The sequence below is a fragment of the Phacochoerus africanus genome, chromosome 5, assembly GCF_016906955.1.
Source record: "Phacochoerus africanus isolate WHEZ1 chromosome 5, ROS_Pafr_v1, whole genome shotgun sequence".
Classification (NCBI taxonomy): domain Eukaryota; kingdom Metazoa; phylum Chordata; class Mammalia; order Artiodactyla; family Suidae; genus Phacochoerus; species Phacochoerus africanus.
In genome coordinates, this window is record NC_062548.1 from 84,733,224 (window position 1) to 84,755,221 (window position 21,998).

General features: G+C 39.7%; 1 protein-coding gene across 5 annotated transcripts in view; it reads left to right on the forward strand.

Annotated features, from left to right (window-relative positions):
* The window catches only part of USP34 (ubiquitin specific peptidase 34), a 256,844-nt gene that overhangs the window by 20,043 nt on the left and 214,803 nt on the right, over positions 1 to 21,998 (forward strand). For all 5 annotated transcript variants that reach the window (XM_047781997.1, XM_047782001.1, XM_047781996.1 and 2 more), the window contains exon 2: positions 19,070 to 19,157. In XM_047781997.1, the coding sequence (XP_047637953.1) occupies positions 19,070 to 19,157 (88 nt within the window). The remainder of the gene's footprint in view (positions 1 to 19,069; positions 19,158 to 21,998) is intronic.

A 21,998-nucleotide genomic window follows, 5' to 3' on the forward strand; every position in this document is an offset into this window, starting at 1 on the left:
TGTTGCATGTGCACTTGAGAAGAATGTGTATTCTGTTGCTCTTGGATGAAATATTCTATAAATATATATATTAAGTCCATCTGGTCTGATACATCATTTAAAGCCTGTGTTTCCTTGGATTTTTCTATCCGAATGACCTCTCAATTGCTGTAAGTGGTGTGTTAAAGTGCCCCACTATTACTGTGTTACTGTCAATTTCTCCTTTTTTTTTTTAAATTAATTTTTTTTTTTTGTCTTTTGTCTTTTTAGGGCCTCACTCGCAGCATATGGAGGGTCCCAGGCTAGGGGTTGAATCGGAGCTGTAGCAGCCAGCCTATGCTACACCACAGCAATGTGGAATCTGAGCCGTGTCTGCAACCTACACTACTGTTTGTTCATGGTAACACCTGATCCTTAACCCACTGAGCAAGGCCAGGGATCAAACCCACAACCCCATGGTTACTAGTCAGGTTCGTTAACCACTGAGCAACAATGGGAACTCCTTATTTCTCTCTCTCTCTCTCTTTTTTTTTTTTGGTCTTTTTGCCATTTCTTGGGCTGCTCCCGTGGCATATGGAGGTTCCCAGGCTAGGGGTCTAATCAGAGCTGTAGCTGCCAGCCTATGCCAGAGCCACAGCAATGCGGGATCCGAGCCATGTCTGCAACCTACACCACAGCTCACAGCAACGCCAGATCATTAACCCACTGAGCAAAGGCAGGGATCAAACCCACAACCTCATGGTTCCTAGTCGGATTTGTTTAACCACTATGCCACAACGGGAACTCCTGATTTATGTTTTTAATGTGCTGTTGAATTGGTTGCTGGTATTTTGCAGAAGAATTTTTTATTTATCCCTTTTTTGGTTGTAGCTGTGACATATGGAAGTTCCTGGGCCAGGGATCAAATCCAAGCTGCATCTAAAGCCTACACCACAGCTGTGGCAATGCTGGATCCTTAACCCACTGCACTAGCCTAGGGATTGAACCGGAAACAGCACAGAGACAAGCTGGATCATTAACCCACATCGGGAACTCTCTTACTGAAGAATTTTTGCATGTATATTCATCAGAATGTTGGCCTGTAGTTTTCTTTTCTTGTATCCTTATTGGCATTAGTATCAGGGTGATTCTTGCCTTTAATGTAAAATCGGTTTGGAAATGTTCCTTCTTCTTCAGTTTTTTTTGGAGAGTTTGAAAAGAATTGATTTAATTATTCTTTAAATATTTGGTAGAATTCACTAATGAAACCATCTGGTCCTTGACTTTTCTTAGTTGGGAGGTTTTTGATTAATTCAGTTCTCTTGTTATTTTTTCCTTGATTTTTAAAATTATAGTCGATTTATATTGTTCAGTCAATTTCTGCTGTATAGCAGAGTGAACCAGTCATACATATATATCCATTCTTTTTCTTATATTATCTTTTTCATGTTGCATCACATGTGATTGGACATAGTTCCCTGAGCTAGCAGGACCACATTGTTTATTCATTCTTCTTCTTTTTTTTCCATTTCTTGGGCTGCTCCCATGGCACATGGAGGTTGCCAGGCTAGGGGTCGAATTGGAGCTATAGCTGCTGGCCTACACCAGAGCCACAGCGACACCAAATCTGAGCCCTGTCTGTGACCTACACCACAGCTTACGGCAACGCTGGATCGTTAACCCACTGAGCAAGGCCAGGGATCGAACCCAAAACCTCATGGTTCCTAGTTGGATTCGTTAACCACTAAGCCACGACAGGAACTCCACTTATTCATTCTTAATGTTACAGTTTGCATCAATTAACTCCAAACTCCCAGTCCATCCCTCTCCCTCCCTCTTGGCAACCACAGGGCTGCTGTCCATGTCTGTGAGTTTGTTTCTGTTCTGTAGATAGTTTCATCTGTGCCATATTTTAGATTCCATGTGTAAGTGATATCATATGGTATCTGTCTTTCTCTTTCTGATTTAACTTCACTTAGAACCTGAATCTCTAGTTCCATCCATGTTGGTGCAAATGGCATTATTTTGTTCCTTTTTATGGCTGAGTAGTATTCCGTTGTGTATATACACCACATCTTCTTAATACATTCATCTGTTGATGGACATTTAGGTTGTTTCTGTGTCTTGTCTGTTGTAAATAGTGCTGCAATGGACATAGGGGTACATGTATTTTTTTTTTTTGTCTTTTTAGGGCCACCCCCATGGCATATGGAAGCTCCCAGGCTAGGGGTCCAATTGGAGCTGTATCTGCCAGCCTACACCACAGCCACAGCAACTTGGGATCTGAGCCATGACTATGACATACACCACAGCTCATGGCAGTGCTGGATCCTTAATCCACTGAGCAGGGACAGGGATCAAACCCGCATCTTCATGAATACTAGTTGGGTTCGTTACTGCTGAGCCACACAGTGGGAATTCCTTTATGTATTTTTTTGAATAAAAGTTTTGTCTAGATATACGTCCAGGAGTGGGGTTGCTGGATCATGTGGTAGTTCTATGTTTAGCTTTCTGAGGAACCTCCATACTGTTTTCCATAATGGTGGTACCAATTTACATTTCCCACCACCAGTACAGGAGGGTTCTCTTTTCTCCACATCCTGTCCAGCATTTGTTATTTGTAGTCTTATTGTAGTCACACCATTCTGACTGGTGTGAGGTAGTACCTTATTGTAGTTTTGATTTGCATTTCTCTAATAATTGGTGATATTGAACATTTTTTCATGTGCCTGTTGGCCATCTGTACGTCTTCTTTGGAGAAATGTCTGTTTAGGTCTTCTGCCCATTTTTCATTTGGGTTGTTTGTTTGCTGTTGAGTTATATGTGTTGTTTGTATATTTTGGAGATTAAACCCTTGTCAGTTGCATCATTCGAAACTATTTTCTCCCATTCTGTTGTTAGTCTTTTTCATTTTTTTTTTTTAATGTTTTCCTTTGCTATGCAAAATTTGTAATTTTGGTTAGGTCCCATTGGTTTATTTTTGTTTTTATTTCTATTGTCCTGGGCAGCTGACCTAAGAAAACATTTCTGGAGTTCCTGCAGTGGCTCTGCAGTTACAAACCTGACTAGTATCCATGAGGATGCAGGTCGATTCCTGGCCTCACTCAGTGGGTTAAAGATCTGGCGTTGCCATGAGTTGTGGTGTAGGTTGCAGATGTGACTCGGATCCTGTGTTGCTGTGGCATAGACAGGCAGCTATAGCTCCCAATTCAACCCCTAGCCTGGGAACTTCGGTATGCTGCTGGTGTGGCCCTAAATAAAGACATTTGTACGCTTGATGTCAGCTAATATTTTGCCTGTGTTCCCCTTAGTCATTATTGGCCCATCCAGATTTGTTATTTCCTCATGGTTCAGTCTTTGTAGCTTGTAGGTTTCTAGGTAATTATTTTTTTAGGTTGTCTAACTTGTTGGCTTATAATTGTTTCTAGTAGTCTCTTAAGATCCTTCAGTTGTAGTACCTCAGTTGTCTCCTTTTATTTCTAATTTGGAGTGTTTTCTCTCTCTCTCTCTCTTTTTTTTTTTTTGGTCTTTTTGTCTTTTTTAGGGCCACACTCACAGCATGTGGAAGTTCACAGGCTAGGGGTCGAGTAGGAGCTGCAGCTGCTGGCCTGTGTTACAGCCACACCAGTGTGGGATCTAAGCCATGTCTGCGACCTATACCACAGCTCATGACAACTCTGGATCCTTAACCCATTGAGAGAGGCCAGGGATAGAACCCGTGTCCTCCTGGATACTAGTCAGGTTCGTAACCTGCTGAGCAACAATGGGAACTGCTCTCTTTTTTTTCTTAGTTTGGTTAAGGGTTTGTTCTTTTTTTTTTTTGCTTATTAACCTTCTCAAAGAACCAGCTTTCAGTTTTGTTGTTGTTTTTCTTTCTTCTGTTTTTCCAGTTTCTATTTTATTTGTTTCTGCTCTGATATTTATGTCCTCTGCTAACTTTGGGCTTGGCATATTCCTTTTCTGGTTTCTTAAGGTGTAACGCTGGGTTATTTGAAGATTTTTTTTTTCTTTTTCCTTTCTATTAGTGTAGCATTTATTACTGTAAGTTTCTCTCTTAGGACTATATATGCTGCATTCAATAAGTTTTAGTGTGTTGTGTTTCTACTTTTGTCTCAAGATGTTTTTTATTTCTCTTTTAACTTTTGACTCATTGTTCATATGTGTTTTATTTAATGCCCACATATTTGTGTATTTTCCAACTTTCCTCCTATTATTGATCTATATTATACCACTGTGATTGGAAAAGATAACTGGTATGGTTTCTGTCTTCTTAAATTTGATAAGACTTGTTTAATGACCAACATATGACTTGGAGAATGTTCCACGTGTGCTTAAGGAGAATGTGTGTTCTGTTGCTGTTGGATGAAATGTTCTATATGTGTCAGGCCCGTTTGTTGTGAAGTATAGTTCAAGTTCAGTGTTTCCTTATTGATCTTCTCTCTGCTCTATCTATTGATGAAAGTGGGATATTGAAGTTCCTTTCTGTTATTGTCTATTTTCTGTCTTGAGCTCTGATGTTGGGTACCTGTATATTATTTACTGTTTTCGTGTCCTGTTGATGAATGTACACCTTTATCATTATATAATGACTTTCTTTGTCTCATTACAGTCTTTGGCTTAAAGTCTATTTTGTCTGATATAAATATGGCTTGTTCCCTTCTTTCTTTATTTGCATGGGATATATTTTTCTTTCCTTTCACTTTGAGTCTATATGTGTCCTTACATAGTGAGTCTAAATATTTTAGGCCACATCTAATTGGATATTGTTCTTTTTATCCACGTAGCCACAGTGCCTTTGACTGGAGAATTTAATGTATTTACATTTAAAGTCATTATGGATAGGTATAGATTGACTCGTGCCATTTTATTGTTCTCTGGCTGTTTTATAGTTTCATTTTTCCTTTCTTCTTCTTACTGTCTTGCTTTTGTGAACTGATATGTCCTTAATGGTATGCTTTGATTTTTTTTTTCCCCCTACCTTTTGTGTATCTACTTTAGGTTTTTGCTTTGTGGTTACCATGAGACTTAAATAAAACATGTTGTAGACATAATGGTCCATTTTAAGCAGATAACAACGTTGTGTACACAAACTATCCTTTTACTCTTGCTCCTAGTTTTTAGTATTTGTTATCACAGTTTACATCTTTTTTGGGGGGATGTGGAGACTGTGTCCAAGGAATGTGGAATTTCCCAGGCTAGGGATTGAACCTATACCACAGCAGTGACAATGCCAGTCCTTAACCCGCTGAGCCAACAGGGCATGCCAGCATCTTTGTCTATGGCCACATCTGTGGCATATGGAAGTTTCTTGTCCAGGGATCGAATTGGAGCTGCAACTGCAGCTGCAGCCTATGCTGCATTGGAGCCGAGCTGCATCTATACCTATGCTGCAGCTTGCAGCAATGCAGGATCCTTAACCCACTGAATGAGGCCAGGGATCAAACCTGCATCCTCACAGAGAGAGTGTTGGGTCCTTAACATGCTGAGCCACAATGGGGAGCTCCGTCCAGCATCTTTTTGTATTAGGTGTCCATTAACAAATTATTTTAACTATAATTACCTATAGTAGTTTTGTTCTTTAACCTTTATGCTGTAGTTAATTGATTGACATGCCACCATATTATAGTAGTAGACTTTATTTCTGAGGGACAGCTTTTCTGAATAAAGTGTTCTTGCTTGGCAGTTTTTTTCTTTTAGCACTCGGACTATGTCATTGTATTCTTACTGGACTTGTAAGATTTCTGCTGTGAAATGCACTGATAGTCTTACAGATGATTTGTGAGGAAAGATCTCACAAAACTCTCACAAAGAATTTTTTTTCCCCCTCTTATAGATAGTTTCATTCTAATATGTATTGGAGAGAATCTTTTTGAATTGAAATTTTTTAGGAAGTATGAGCTTCATAAATTTGGATGTCTAAGTATCTTTACAGATCTGCGACATTCTCAGCTATTCTTTCAAGTAAACTCTTGTTCCTTTCCTCCTCTTTATTCCTTCTGGGAATCCAGAAATAGATTTTTCCTCATAATTGTATTTCATAGTTTCTTTGAGTTTCCTCTCATTCTTTTTTCTTAGTTCTCTGGGTAATTTCAGTTTCTTCCACTTCATAGATTCTTCTGCTTGATCAAGTATGTTTTTGATGCTCCCTCTTGCATTTTTGTTTTTATTCATTGTATTTGTGTATGTCTTTCTGTGTTGTTTTGTTTTTTGTAGTTCATTGAGCATTCTTAAAACAGCTATTTTGAATTATTTATTGGACATACTGTATATCTCCTTTTTCTTGGAGTTGGTTACTGGAAATTATTGTGTTCCTTTGGTGGTTTATTGTTTATTTTTTTTCATGTTCCATGATATCTTGAGTTGCTGTTTTTGCCTTTGAAGAAGCAGTCATCTTCAGTTTTTACTGACTGGCTTCAGGAAAGACATAGCTTCTTTCAGCCCTGTTGGGAATTCTGAGGCTTTCTCAGACCTTTTCTGTGGGTATATCTATTCCTCATTTCTTGTTCTCTTTTGGAGGATAATTCTTAAAGATTGTTATGTCCTTTGCTGATCATGCAAAGCCATGTTGAGTGTGGACTGCCTCTTATTTGCTTTCCTTAACAGTGGTGCTGAATTCTCTAGTTTATGTACTTTCTTCCATTTCTGCAGAACAGAAGTTGGGACAGCTTTTTGCACATACTCATTAGCTGTCTGTGAAGGCTTGCTTTTGCTGCCCTTAGGGGTGTAGATAGGGAGCTAGCTACAGGGTGGGAGTGTGTGTGAGGGAGGTATATGATGAGTTGGGGAGTGCCTCTTTGGGGTTGGGGGCATCCTCAGGCAAGATTTCTCTTGGCATTGTGCTGTGCTGCCTTGGGGAAAGGATGTCACAGATAAATTGAAACTGTTCCTTTTATTTTCTTCATTGTGTCCAATCTTGGATTTTTTGTGTGTGTTGGAACTTCTCTGCTGTACTTCCAGACTTCCACAAAGGCAGTGTTATCCATGGGTGATGTCAAAATAAGTGTCCTTTGGAAGGTGGTAGAAAACTTCCATTTTGCTATTTTGATGACATGACTGTCTACTCATGTACTTTATACAACTCAAGCTTAGGTTTGTCTTTGGTATAATTAAAATGGAAATTAACTTTATGTACTATTTGTATGTAAGTTATCCATGTTGCCTATTGCTTTTTTAAAATTTATTTATTTTTTGGCTGTGCCCATGGAACATGCAAGTTCCTGGGCCAGGGATTGAAGCCAAGCTGCAGCTGTGACCTACACCACAGTTGTGGCAATGCTGGATGCTTATCCCACTGTGCAAGGCCTGGGATTGAACCTGTGCAGCTTCAGAGACGGCAGTGGATCCTTAACCCACTGTGCCACAGCGGGTACTCCAGTCTGTTACTATTTTTATTTATTTATTTATTTGGGCTGCACCTGTGGCATATGGAAGTTCCCAGGCTGTGGGTCAAATTTTGGCTGTAGTTGCTGGCCTGTGCCACATCCACAGCAACGCCAACTACAAGCTGTGTCTGTGACCTGCACCACAACTCATGGCAACACCGGATCCTTTAACCTACTGAGTGAAGCCAGGAATTGAACCCTCGTCCTCATGGATTCTAGTTGGTTCATTACCGCTGAGCCATGAGGGAACTCCCTAAATTTTTATTTTTAAGGAGAGATTTCTAGGAGTCATTTCCTAATCAGACTTAATTAAGACTATTTTAGTCTTTTGGTACCTCTCTTCTGTGTGTTTTAAAATTTTTTTTCTTGCCATTTATTGTTGAGGAAACTACTGATTCCATGAATCATTTATCCCATAGAGGTTTTCTTTTTTCTTTTGTCTTTTTGCCATTTCTTGGGCCGCTCCCACGGCATATGGAGGTTCCCAGGCTAGGGGTCTAATCGGAGCTGTAGCCACCAGCCTATGCCAGAGCCACAGCAACTCGGGTTCCGAGACACGTCTGCGACCTATGGTACAGCTCACGGTAACCCACTGAGCAAGGGCAGGGATCGAACCTGCAACCTCATGGTTCCTAGTTGGATTCGTTAACCACTGTGCCATGATGGGAACCCCCCATAGATGTTTTTCATTTTGGATGTTGCTTATTTTATCTTTGTGGAATTATTGAATGTGTTTTTTTGTCTTCTTTTTTCTGTAATTTAGTGATTAAATTTAGGGGCTTAATCAGATTTAGATTAGGTTTCTTGGCTTACTGTTTTATAGGATATGTTGTAGTCTTCCATCAGAAGGCAAATAATGTCATTTTGTTGCCTTTTTTTTTTTTTGGTAATGCCATAGCCTAGATCTTTTATTTCATTAGCATTTGCAAAATGGTGATATTCTAATTCTATCATTTTTCATCAGTTCTTCTATCTGCATAAGGAAAAACTTCTATTACCTGTTCAATTACTTTGAGTTACCACTAGTACAGGAAGGCAGGATAAATACCTGATTTTTTTTGTTGATTTCTCAGTTTTCAAACAGTGAATTGTTAAAATTTGATTGATGATAGTCTTTTTTTTGAGGATCGTTATAAAATTAATTAAAAATGATGTTTTGTCATTGTTCACCTAACTTTTGGAGGATTATTTAATACCACTTTATCAAGAGCATCCCCCCTTTTTCTGAAGCATAATTTTCCATTATTAACATGAATTTAACTTGTCTTCTGTTGATAGACATTAGATTATTTGCAGTCTTCTGGTATTATGAACAATGCTATGTTGAATATTGATGAGTGTTATTTTAGATGAGAAAAAAATATAGAGAGAAAGATGCTTATCTAACACTCAGAGGATGGTCTATTTTTGATTTTGATAAATATTGTCAAATTGTTTTTACTAATGTTTGAAAGTCCTGTTTTTTAAGTTTATCAACACTAGGTGTTAAGCTTTTTTTGCAAATCTTGTAAGAAAAAGTATTGCATTGGTATGTTTGAACCACATATATCATTTTTTATTTTTTTGTCCTTTTTTTTAAAAAATGGGACAGTTTTTCTTTTCTGATCTGTTTATTTGAACTCATAGGTAACTCTTTTGCAAAGACTTGTCCTAGTTTGTAGTTTCTTGGAACTTGGCTTTTGTGTTGTTTTGTCTATAATTAAAATTTTTTAATGTGCTCAGACATATCAATTCAGAGCACATTAAGAATGTGTCTTTAGGGAGTTCCCATCGTGGCTCAGAGGTAACTGACCCGACTAGTATCCATGAGGATGCAGGTTCAATATGGGTTCAACCCCTGGCCTCACTCAGTGGGTTAAGGATTCAGCATTGCTGTGAGTTGTGATGTAGGTCGCAGATGAGGCTCAGATCTGGCATGGGTGTGCTGTAGGCTGGCTGTTGCAGCTCCAATTAGACCCCTAGCCTGGGAACTTTCATAGGCTGCACCTGCAGCCCTAAAAAGCAAAAAAAAAAAAAAAAGTCTTTATTTCCATCATCTTTTTTGTTATTGTCTAGTATTTCATTTGACTTTATTTATTTATTTTTGTCTTTTTGGCTTTTCTAGGGTCGCTCCTGCGGCATATGGAGGTTCCCAGGCTAGGGGTTTAATCAGAGCTGTAGCCACCGGCCTATGCCAGAGCCACAGCAGTGCGGGATTGGAGCTGGTCTGCGACCTACACCACAGCTCATGGCAATGCCAGATCCTTAACCCGCTGAGCAAGGCCAGGGATCAAATCCACAACCTCATGGTTCCTAGTCGGATTCGTTAACCACTGAGCCATGACGGGAACTCTCTCATTAGACTTTTAAAGGCTGCCAGACAACAGACACATCCTGACTTCAGATGGTTCAGCTTAAAATTTTTCATCTTTAAGATGGTGAGAAAGTGATATGCATTCAGTGGAAACTGTACTTTGAATTTTGGTCTTTTCCTGGGCTAGTAATGTGGGTATGATATTCTTGTGTGATGATGGGCAGTAGCAGTAAGCTGTACCTTTCTCTCAGCCTTGCACCCCATCACCTGTGTAGTCATGAGGGTAAACATCTGCTAACAACCATTCTGGATCCATATAGCCATTCTTTTTTCACTTTCAGTGTAGTATGTAATAAATTGCCTGAGATACTCAACATTTTATTATAAAATAGGCTTTGTGTTAAATGATTTTTTCCAACTGTAGGCTAAAGTAAGTGTTCTGAGCATGTTTTTTTTTTGTTTTGTTTTGTCTTTTGCTACTTCTTTGGGCCGCTCCTGCGGCATATGGAGGTTCCCAGGCTAGGGGTCAAATCGGAGCTGTAGCCACTGGCCTACACCAGAGCCACAGCAACTCGGGATCCGAGCCGCATCTGCAACCTACACCACAGCTCATGCCGGATAGTTAACCCACTGAGCAAGTGCAGGGACCGAACCCACAACCTCATGGTTCCTAGTCGGATTCGTTAACCACTTCGCCACGACAGGAACTCCCTGAGCATGTTTAAGGTGGGTAAACTAAGCTATGGTGTTAAGCAAGTAAGATGTAATAAATGCATTTTCAGCTTATGTTGTTTCAAATTACATATGTTTCAAATTACTGTGGGCTTATTGGGATGTAATGCCATTGTAAGTCAAGAAAGATCTATAATAAGTATTATTAGTTTTTTGCCAGTTTGCTTATTTAGGTTTACCCACTTGTTTGCTTCCTTCTTAACCATATCTTTTTTTGCTTCTTTCTCTTGGATTTCTTCCCTTCCCCCCCTTTTGAGGTACCTCTTAATCTTAAGTTTCTGTTCATGGTCTGTCAATGGTAAACATATACATTTGTCCAAAATCTTATTTCACCCTTCTTACTGAGATTTACTCTGGGTATCAAATTCTAGATTGGTCATTATTTTAACAATTTGAAGGTTTTATTCTTTAGGTCAGATGTCTGCATTATTGTTACTCTGTGTAGTCTTTCTTTTTTTCTCCTCTCTTTTCCTTTCTTGCTTCTCTTTTTTTCTAACTCCTGTCTTTCAGTTTAATTGTTATTTCTTTTAGGAAACTTTCTTTAACCCTTTCCAAGACTGTTTCCACATCTTGCTTTTTAGGTTCAGGAAAAAAAAAAGATGGAAAGAGTTGATGATGAAGAGTTACATAAAAAGTTTTCTTGAATTACATACGGTTAAAATTGAAAGGTTGGGATTATTTTTTTTTGTCTTTGTAGGGCCGCACCTGAGGCATACAGAGGTTCCCAGCTAGGGGGCCAATTGGAGTTGAAGCCACCTGCTTACACCACAGCCACAGCAACTCAGGATCCAAGCCATGTCTGCGACCTACACCACAGCTCACGGCAATGCCAGATCCTTAACTCACTGAGCAAGGCAAGGGATCGAGCCCACGTCTTCACGGGTGCTGGTTGGGTTTGCTAACCACTGAGCAACAATGGGAACTTCCTGGGTTGGGAAATTTTACAATCTATAAAGTGTTCTGTATTTAAATTGCTCTTGCAGGAGTTCCCATCGTGGAGCGGAAATGAATCCAACTAGGAACCATGAGGTTGCAGGTTCAATTCCTGGCCTCACTCAGTGGGTTAAGGCTCTGGCGTTGCTGTGGCTCTGGGGTAGGCTGGCAGCTACAGCCCTATTGGACCCCTAGCCTGGGAACCTCCATATGCTTCAGGTGCGGCCCTAAAAAGCAAAAAAAAAAGAAAATTGCTTTGCAGAATGAATAAGTGTTCAAACTATTGTAATAGAAAGTTGGAATGGAAATGACAGCCAATGCACTGCTTCTGTTTCTTTTGAAAGAAGAGATAAGATGCAGAGCTCCCGTTAGTGGACCAAAACCCTAAGAAAAGGCCCTGTGTCAAAAGATTGGTGAATGTGTATTATTATTATTATTATTGGCTGTACCTGTGGCATGTGGAAGTTTCCAGGCCAGGGTTTGAACCCATGCTGCAGTTGTTGTGGCTTGGACCACAGCTTTGGCAGTGCTGAATCCTTAGCCTGCTGCACCACATGAAAACTGAAATAAGTTTTAAGATCAAGCATTAGTCTAGTAATTTCTGTTTACCCAAGGAACAACTGCTGGCCAGTACTGATCTCCTGGAGCTGTTTGTACTTTAGCCATTTTACCAAGCTGGGTTGGTCTCAATGACTAACTTTACTGCTGGACAGGGTTCTGGATAGGGCCCAATTTCTTAAAGTTTGTGTGCTTTTTTTTTTTTTTTTCTGCTTTTTAGGGCCGAGGAATATGGAGGTTCCCAGGCTAGGGGTCCAATCAGAGCTACAGCTTCCCGCCTGCACCACAGCCACAGCAACATCAGATCCAAGTTGTGTCCATGACCTACACCACAGCTCACAGCAACGCCAGATACTTAACCACTGAGTGAGGCCAGGGATTGAACCCACAACCTCATGGTTCATAGTCGGATCTGGTTTCTGCTGCCCCACTACGGGAACTCCACAGTTGGTGTGCTTTTGAGACTTTGCTTGATGGTACCTTTCTTACTGGCTCCTAAGAAGTTACGTGAGGTTGTATTTAGCACCTTTGGCATGATTAGCAGTCATGAGTTTTTTCATCTGATGAGTTGTGACATTGTATAGGAGAATACTTATCCTTTGCTTGGGTCAAGATCTGGGTCATATCTACTAGACTTCTGGGTTATGCTTTGTACTCTCGTGTTTTCTCTTGAGGCTGTACTTGCCATCATATTAGCCGTTTCTGATCTTGAAGTTTTTATGAGCATTTTCTTTCTTTCTTTCTTTCCTTTTTAAAATCTAATTGGTGAATGTCATTTACTTTCCACCCTCTTTCCACCCTTCTACCTCATGCATTGTATCAGGTGGGTATATTTCTTTCAGTTACTGAAGTTCCTTTTCTTGGTTTGGGGGGATGGTATCTCTGTTACTCTTCGGTATTACCCAGCCTTTATGTTCCCAGTTCTACTTTGATCTCTTCATTGGGCTATTTTTGTTGTTCTCTAAATATGTGTGACAGTTCCCCCACCTTGCCCTCTTGCCTGCTTAGGTGGTTGACCCTTAAGAGTTGGAATATAGTTCTCTTCTGAAGGAAAGGTGGAAGGATTTCTTGAGATTGCCTTCCTTCTTCCCTTCCTTTTTTAATTTATTATATTGTGGATTTTAATGAATCTCGGATGACTTGTAAAGATCAGTGGTGGCTTCTTCTTTTCTGGCCACACCTGTAGCATGTGGAAGTTCCCAGGCCAGTGATGAAAGTGTCACAGCAGTGACAATGCCAGGTCCTTAACCTGCTGTGCCACTGGGGAACTCTCCAATCAGTGGCTTTTTTAAAATTGCAGTCTGGGCTTCCCTATCTCCTTTTTTTATTAATTAAATTTTTTAAAAAATTGTAGTAAAACAACATGAATTTTCTCATCTTAACCATTTGTTTTAAATTGAAATATAGTTGATTTACAATGTTGTGTTAATTTATAGTATCCAACAAAGCGATTCAATTACACATATGCATATCTGCATTTGTATCTCTCTCTGTAGAGTTACTTCTGTCTCTTGCCTGTTGTGAATAATGCTGTTATGAACATAGGCGTACAAATAACTCTTTGAGATCCTGTTTTTGGTTCTTTCCATAGGTATACATAAAAGTAGAATTGCTGAATCATACGGTAATTCTTTTTTTTTTGTCTTTTTTTTTTTTGCTATTTCTTTAGGCCACTCCCGTGGCATATGGAGGTTCCCAGGCTAGGGGTCGAATCGGAGCTGTAGCCTCCGGCCTACGCCAGAGCCACAGCAACGCGGGATCCGAGCCGCATCTGCAACCTATACCACAGCTCACGGCAACACCAGATCCTTAACCCACTGAGCAAGGGCAGGGACTGAACCCGCAACCTCATGGTTCCTAGTCGGATTTGTTAACCACTGCGCCACGACGGGAACTCCCATATGGTAATTCTTATTGCAAGTTTTTGAGGACCTGCTGTATTCTTTTCCATAGCAGTTGCACTATTTAATATTCATACCAACAGTGTGCATGGGTTCCAGTTTTTCCACATCCTCCTATACTTGTTATTTAATGAAGTTTTAAAAAAAATAGTAGTCATCTTAGTGGGTGTGAAGTGATAGCTCATTGTAGTTTTTATGTGCTTTGTTTTGGGGTCATGAAATGTGAGTCTTGCAACTTTGTTCTAGTTTTTCAAGTTTTTTTTGGGGGGAGGGGGTTGGTCCCTTGAAATACCATGTGAGTTTAAGGGTAGAATTTTCTATTCCTGCCAAAGACATTGGGATTTTCCTAGGGGATGTATTGACTCTATATATCACTTTGGACATTGTTGACATTTAATAATGTTAAATGCTCCATGCATATAAGATTTCTTTCTGTTTATTTGTGTCTAGTTTCTTGCAGCAGCTTTTTGTAGTTGTCAGTTTACAAATCTTTTCGCCTCCCTGGTTTAGTTCATTCCTAAGTTTTCTGTTCTTCTTGATTCTATTATAACTGAAATTATGTTCTGTATTTCCTTTTCATATTTTTTATTGTGAGTGGATAGAACTGCAGTAGATTTTTATGTGTTGACTCTGTGACATGTCACTTTACTGAATTCATTTATTCTACTGTTTTGTACATATATGTGTGTGTATGTAGACTCTAGAGTTTTCTACATGTTACCCATGAACAGAAGTAATTTTACTTTTTCCAGTTTTTTCTTTTGCCTAATTAATCTGACTAGAACTTCTGGTACTGCATTGAAAAGAAGTTGTGAAAGCAGCTACTTTGTGTTGTTCCTGATGATAGAGGAGAAGCTTCAGTCTTGAATTGTTTATTTATTTTTAAATTTTTTATTGTTATTTCCCCAATACAATTTTTTTTCTACCATACAGCATGGTACAGTTACACATACATGTATACATTCTTTTTTTTTTTTGTCTTTTTGCCATTTCTTGGGCCGCTCCCACTGCATATGGAGGTTCCCAGGCTAGGGGTCGAATTGAATTGGAGCCATAGATGCCGGCCTACGCCAGAGCCACAGCAATGCGGGATCTGAGCCACATCTGCAACCTACACCATAGCTCACGGCAACACCAGATCCTTAACCCACTGAGCAAGGCCAGGGATCAAACCCACAACCTCATGGTTGGTTAGTCGGATTTGTGTCCGCTGCACCACGAGGAGAACTCTTATACATTCTTTTTTCTCACATTATCTTTCTCCATCGTAAGTGACTAGACATAGTTGCCAGCAGGATCTTACTGCTAATCCATTCCAAAAGAGGTAGTTTTCGGAGTTTGTGTCGTGGATCAGTGGCTAATGAATCCGACTAGGAACCATGCAGTTGCGGGTTCCATCCCTGGCCTCGCTTAGTGGGTTGGAGATCCTGCATTGCCAGCTGTGGAGTAGGTCACAGATGCGGCTCAGATCCAGAGTTGGTGTGGCTCTGGTGTAGGCTGTTGGCTACAGCTGTGATTGAACCCCTAGCCTGGGAACCTCCATATGCCATGGGTGCAGCCCTAGAAAGACAAAAAAGACAAAAAGACAAAAAAAAAAAACAAAAAAACAATGGTTTTCATCTATTAACCCCAAGTTCCCAATCCACCCCACTCCCTTCCCCTCCCCCTCAGCAACCACAAGTCTATTCTCCAAGTCCATGAGTTTCTTTTCTGTGGAAAGGTTCATTTGTGCCATATGTTAGATTCCACATATAAATGGTATCATATGGTATTTGTCTTTCTCTTTCTGACTGACTCAGTATGAGAGTCTCGAGTTCCATCCATGTTGCTGCAAATGGCATTATTTTGTTCTTTATGGCTGAGTAGTATTCCATTGTGTATATATACCACATCTTCCTAATCCAATCATGTGTCATGCACATTTGGGTTGTTTCCATGTCTTGGCTATTGTGAGTAGTGCTGCAACGAACATGCGGGTGCATGTGTCTTTTTCAAGGAAAGTTTTGTCTGGATATATGTCCAAGAGTAGGGTTGCTGGCTCATATGGTAGTTCTATGTATAGTTTTCTAAGGTACCTCCATACTGTTTTCCATAGTGGTTGTACCAGCTTACATTCCCCCCAACAGTGCAGGAGGGTTCCCTTTTCTCCTCACTCCCTCCAGCATTTGTTATTTGTGGACTTATTAATGATGGCCATTCTCTCTGGTGTGAGGTGATATTTCACGGTAGTTTGTTTTTTTTTTTTTTTGGTCTTTTTGCCATTTCTTGGGCCGCTAGGGGTTCCCAGGCTAGGGGTCGAATCGGAGCTGTAGCCACGGGCCTACACCAGAGCCACAGCAACGCGGGATCTGAGCCGCATCTGCAACCTACACCATAGCTCTTGGCAATGCCGGATCGTTAACCCACTGATCCGGGCGGGGACCGAACCCGCAACGTCATGGTTCCCAGTCAGATTCGTTAACCACTGCGCCACGATGGGAACACCTCATGGTAGTTTTGATTTGCATTTCTCTAATAATCAGGGATGTTGAGCATTTTTTCATTTGTTTATTGGCCATCTGTGTATCTTCTTTGGAGAAATGTCTATTCATGTCTTTTGCCCACTTTTCAATTGTGTTCTTGGCTTTTTTTGCTGTTGAGTTGTGTAAGTTGCTTATATGTTTTAGAGATTAAGCCCTTGTCAGTTGCATCATTCGAAACTATTTTCTCCCATTCTGTAAGTTGTCTTTTTGTTTTCTTTTTGGTTTCCTTTGCTGTGCAAAAGCTTGTCAGTTTGATTAGGTCCCATTGGTTTATTTTTGCTTTTATTTCTGTTGTTTTGGAAGACTGACTTGAGAAAACATTTGTAAGGTTGATGTCAGAGAATGTTTTGCCTATATTCTCTTCCAGGAGTTTGATGGTGTCTTGTCTTATATTTAAATCTTTAAGCCATTTTGAGTTTATTTTGGTGCATGGTGTGTGAGGGTGTGTTCTAGTTTCATTGATTTGCATGCAGCTATCCAGGCTTCCCAGCAATAATTGCTGAAAAGATTGTCTTTTTCCCATTTTATGTTAAATTGTTGAGTATGGTGTTTGCTGTCTATCTGGAGAAGACTTTAGTTTATTTAACTCTGAGAAGATATCCTTTCTTTCCCTTTCTGGTTATGGGGTAGGTATAATGAAATGAGTTAGAAAGTTTGTGTAGGTGATTAGTGAGGTTGCCAGGTGGGCCTCAGGTGGAGGATAGGTGTTTCTCATTACATGTACGCTTTTTCCAGAATGTGTGCCATTTGTGTTTTGTGTTAGAGACGGGTTATGATCCTTGGATTCACTTTCTTCCTTTGTGTTTTCAGGTGGGGAAGGAAACTGTCATTGTGTGTTGTGGTCTTATCTTGGTGAAATCATACAAACCAAGAGCTTGCTTTTAGTAGTACTCTTAGCTCATCCCCCCCACCACATCTTATTCTGTCACAGTTGCTAGGTTTTTTTGTTGTTAGGATCTTCTCCCTGATGGGTATTAGTGTCTTTGGTTTTCAGGGCCTCAGGTGCTATTACTTTTTTACTAATTTGTTTGGCATATATTTTTTGCCCTATAATTTTTCCTTCTCTTTCTGACCAAGAGAATTTTTTTTTTTTTCCTTTTTCTAATACCCCTCTTAGTCTAGTCAGTATTACCAGAGAGGAATCATCCAACCTCCTACTTGGACTTAAGTAATTTCTGGAAGTGAGTGGGGAAGAGTACCCTAAGTTCAAACATTGAGTATATTAATCTGAACTAGAACAAGGTTTTTTGTTTTGTTTTTTTAGTGAAAATTAAAAAAGTTTTTAAGGTGAAAACTTGCATATACAGTGATATTAGTATGATGGAACATTTTATTGATTCATATGGGATTTTCCCTTATCACATTAATATTCTACAGTGATTCATGCAAACTTTCATGGCTAGGGGTCTAATCGGAGCTGTAGCCGTTGGCCTTCAGCAGAGCAGCAGCAACACTGGATCTGAGCTGCGTCTGCAACCTACACCACAGCTCACGGCAACGCCAGATCCTTAACCCACTGAGCAAGGCCAGGGATCGAACCTGAAACCTCATGATTCCTAGTCGGATTTGTCAGCCGCTGGGCCATGACGGGAACTCCGCAAATTTTCATGTAATTAAAGGGAAGACCCTAATAGTATGTGAAAAAATAGTATCAAAGCTGATACTCCTCAGAAATGCCTTCTTGTGCCTGCGGTGATTGGTTTATTGTCTTCAGGACCCCTATGTTTTCTACTTGTAGAGTTGTGTGAAGGAAGTAAGTGCAGAGTCATTAAGATGATGAATTCATGAGATTGGTAATATTTGATCTTTAATTTTTTGGAAATGATCTTTATTAGAATTGAATACCCTCTGGTACCTTCATATCAAAAGATGAAGCATGAACCTCTAGGTTTAAAGTTGGAGAAAGTTGACTGATACTGGTTAGTGCAAATGCCAACAGAGATTTAACTGTGTACTGTTTTTTTTTAAATTTAAATCAGACTTTTGTTGGTGTTCTGGTTACTAAATTGCATAGATTTTGAGTAGTCTGCTTCTAAAGTTTTATTGTTAGTCTCGTTTTCTTTTTTTCTTGTTTTTTAGGGCCGTACCCAAGGCAAATGGAGGTTCCCAGAAGCTACAGCTGCCAGCTTGCGCCACAGCCACAGCAACATCAGATCCAAGCTATGTCTGTGATCTACACCACAGCTCATGGCAACGCCAGAGCCTTGATGCACTGAGCGATGCCAGGGATTGAACCCATAAACTCATAGTTCCTAGTCAGATTTGTTTCCACTGCGCCTTGTTTTCTTTATTGTAAGATTTTATATCACATGAGCCTTCTCAGTAATGCTTACCTGGCATAGTGGGAAATGCCTGTACAGGGAGATGAAATGTTTTCAGTATGATCCTCCTGGCTTTCAGTTACCTGATTTTCCAAAACTCTGCTCTCTCTGGTTCAGCATCTCCAGTGAGGAAACAGGCTTTTGGAGATAGTGGGGGTTGGGAGCAGGGATGGGGGAATGGGGGAGTGTCTGACTGCTTCTTAATGAGACTTTAATATTTCTTAGCCCCACTTTTGTTCGTAATTTCAGAGGTACTCTGTTTCCAATTCCTGAGACTTTCTCAGATTTTGTGGGACAGTATTAGCCTCAAATGAGTCATGAATTAAATAAACCAAATTTATTTTCTTTGGTGAAAGTAAAAAAAAAAAGTTACCGAAATATTTGTATTTGTAAATTAAGCAAAAAGCTTTAATATTGGCTTAGCATTATTTATTCATAAATTAAAAGTTACTTTTCTAATTTTTTTCAGTATCAGATATAGAAGGTGGTGATGGACTACAGCTCAGAAAGGAACATACTCTCAAAATATTTGCTTATATCAATTCCTGGACACAGAGGTATGCATCTTTAGCTATTTCGAACACTGACTTTGTGAGTTGAATTTTAAATATACATTGTCACCTAATTTTCCTTTTAGGGTGTTAGTTTGTATACATTTGTCATTAAGTGACAGAATAATTAGAATAAATTGAAGAATGAATTTGGAAAAGAGCATATATGGGTATGAGAGAAATGTCATATATGATGAAGGCATTGGTAGCTTAAGGCATAATCTTTAGTGGAATTGTTGCTAGGTTTTTTTTTTTTTTACTTGTTTAAAGCTTATCACAAAACAGATTCAGGTTTATTTCTTGCAGATGCCTTAGTAGGCTTAATTAAAGGTTCTTTGTTTTATGTTACCTGTCTACTTTATGTTATTTCAAGATTTCTCTCCTAAAAGAATTCTGGCTGCTGGCTGAGGGGAGGTTCTGTCAGATCTTTGTATTTCCAGGCTAAAAAGTGTACCTTTCGTACCTGTCATTTGTAGTTAATAAATGTTTGAGGCTGTTGCTTATTTTCATTGTTTTAATGAACTTTATTTTTTAGAACAGTTTTAGACACTATTGCTTTTGAATAGATCAATGTGTATTTTCTTTAATGCTCTACTTTTTATTTTGGCATTAAGAAATTTGACCATTGGGGAGTTCCTGTCATGGCTCAGTGGTTAATGAATCCATCTAAGAACCATGAGGTTGCAGGTTCAATCCCTGGCCTCTCTCAGTTGGGTAAGGATCTGGCTTTGCCTTGAGCTGTGGTGTAGGTTGCAGACTCGGCTCAGATCTGGTGTTGCTGTGGCTGTGGTGTAGGCCCGCGGCTATAGCTCCGATTCAACCCCTAGCCTGGGAACCTCCATATGCCGAGGGAAGCAGCCCTAGAAAAGGTAAAAAGACCAAAAGAAAAAAAAAAGAAAGAAATTTGACCATTGGGGTATTGATTTTTTTTTTTTTTTTGCTTTTTAGGTCCATACTTGGGGCATATGGAGGTTCCCAGGCTAGGGGTCTAATCAGAGCTACAACTGCCGGCCTACTCCACAGCCACAGCAACATGGATCCGAGCCATGTCTACGACCTACACCACAGCTCACAGCAACACCGGATCCTTAACCCACTGAGGGAGGCCAGGGATCGAACCTGCAACCTCATGGTTCTTAGATGGATTCGTTAACCACTGAATCACAATGGGAACTCCAAAAAAGTTAGCTTTTAAATAAAACAACTTTGTTAAGGTTGGATACTGTGGATTAGTAGTCCTTTCATGTGTTCATCAGTTGCCAGGCCAGGGAAAATGTTGTTTCTATTGGACTACTTATTGTTAGATAGAATTATGAAATCCAATAATTTATTTTTTGTTTAAAAAAAAATTTCTTGGCTGCAGCTTCAGTGTGCAGGAAATTCCTGGGCCAGGGATTGAACCTGTGCTATAGCTGTGACCTGAGCCATAGCAGTGGCAGTGCAGAGCCTTAACCTGTTTTAGGTCACCAGGGAACTCCTAAAATAACTTAATCTTGACATCATAGGTTTCTTGTGAATGTGCAGTTAGTATTCTTTTTTTTTTTTTTTTTAGTATTCTTACTGTATTAATTGCTGCTACATATTTTATGCTAGTCATTTAGAAATTTTTATCATTGCATTTTCTTTTTTTTTTCCGCCATTGTATGTTCTTAAATGTAAGTGTACTCCAATCAGATGGGCAGCACATAACTCTCCTTGGCTAATAGTCTTATCAGACTAGAAATAATAGGGGTAGGACTGAGAAGAAAATAGGATAAGCTCATATAGTGGAAGTGTCTATGATATTGGTGTACAAATACAAGAAATATGTATAGAGTTAAAAAATAAAATGGTTAAAAAAAGAGGCCTATAATAAAAAAAGTAATCTAATTTCCCTCCTTTCCCCCCATCACCTTTGGCCTTTATCTTCTTACTCTAATCTGTATTGATTTCTCACTAGGATTACCTCAAATCATCCCTGAAAATAACTTTTGCTTTTCTGTTGCACTGTATCTCTAGTTTCCTGGATTCCATGCCATGTTGATTGGTTTACTTCTTTTTTTTTTTTTTTTGTCTTTTTGCTATTTCTTGGGCCGCTCCCGCGGCATATGGAGGTTCCCAGGCTAGGGGTTGAATTGGAGCTGTAGCTGCCAGCCTACACCAGAGCCACAGCAACTTGGGACCCGAGCCGTGTTTGAAACCTATACCACAGCTCACGGCAACGCCGGATCGTTAACCCACTGAGCAAGGGCAGGGACTGAACCCGCAACCTCATGGTTCCTAGTCGGATTCGTTAACCACTGCGCCATGATGGGAACTCCGGTTTACTTCTTATTTTGTTAGAATGACATCTTTTCTGAGAAGAAGTACATGGGAGACAAGGTTTTTAGACCTTTATTGCCTAAAAAATGTGTCTTCTAACCTTACTTGTTATTGCTAATTTTTGCTGAATATAGAATTGTGGATAGGAAATTATTTTCTCTCAGAATTTTGTAAGTGTTGTTGTTGTATTTTAGCTTCCACTATCATTTTGGAGACATATTAGCTCTTTTTATTCCTAAACTTTTTTTTTTTTTGGCTGTGCCGTGATTCATGGAAGTTCCTGGCACAGGGATTTAACCTGTGCCACAGCAGCGACCCAGGCTGAGTTCAGGATACTGACAATGCCCGATCCTTAACCTGCTGTGCCATGAGAGAACTCCTCCTTCTTTATCACTGTTTTCACTCTGCCTAAAAACCTTGAGGATCTTTATCTCCATGGCTTCAGAATTTTGTTTTTTCTTCTTAATAGCCGTATCTATGGCATATGGAAATTACCAGGAGGCTAGGGGTTGAATTGGAGGTACATCTGCTAGCCAGTGCCAGATC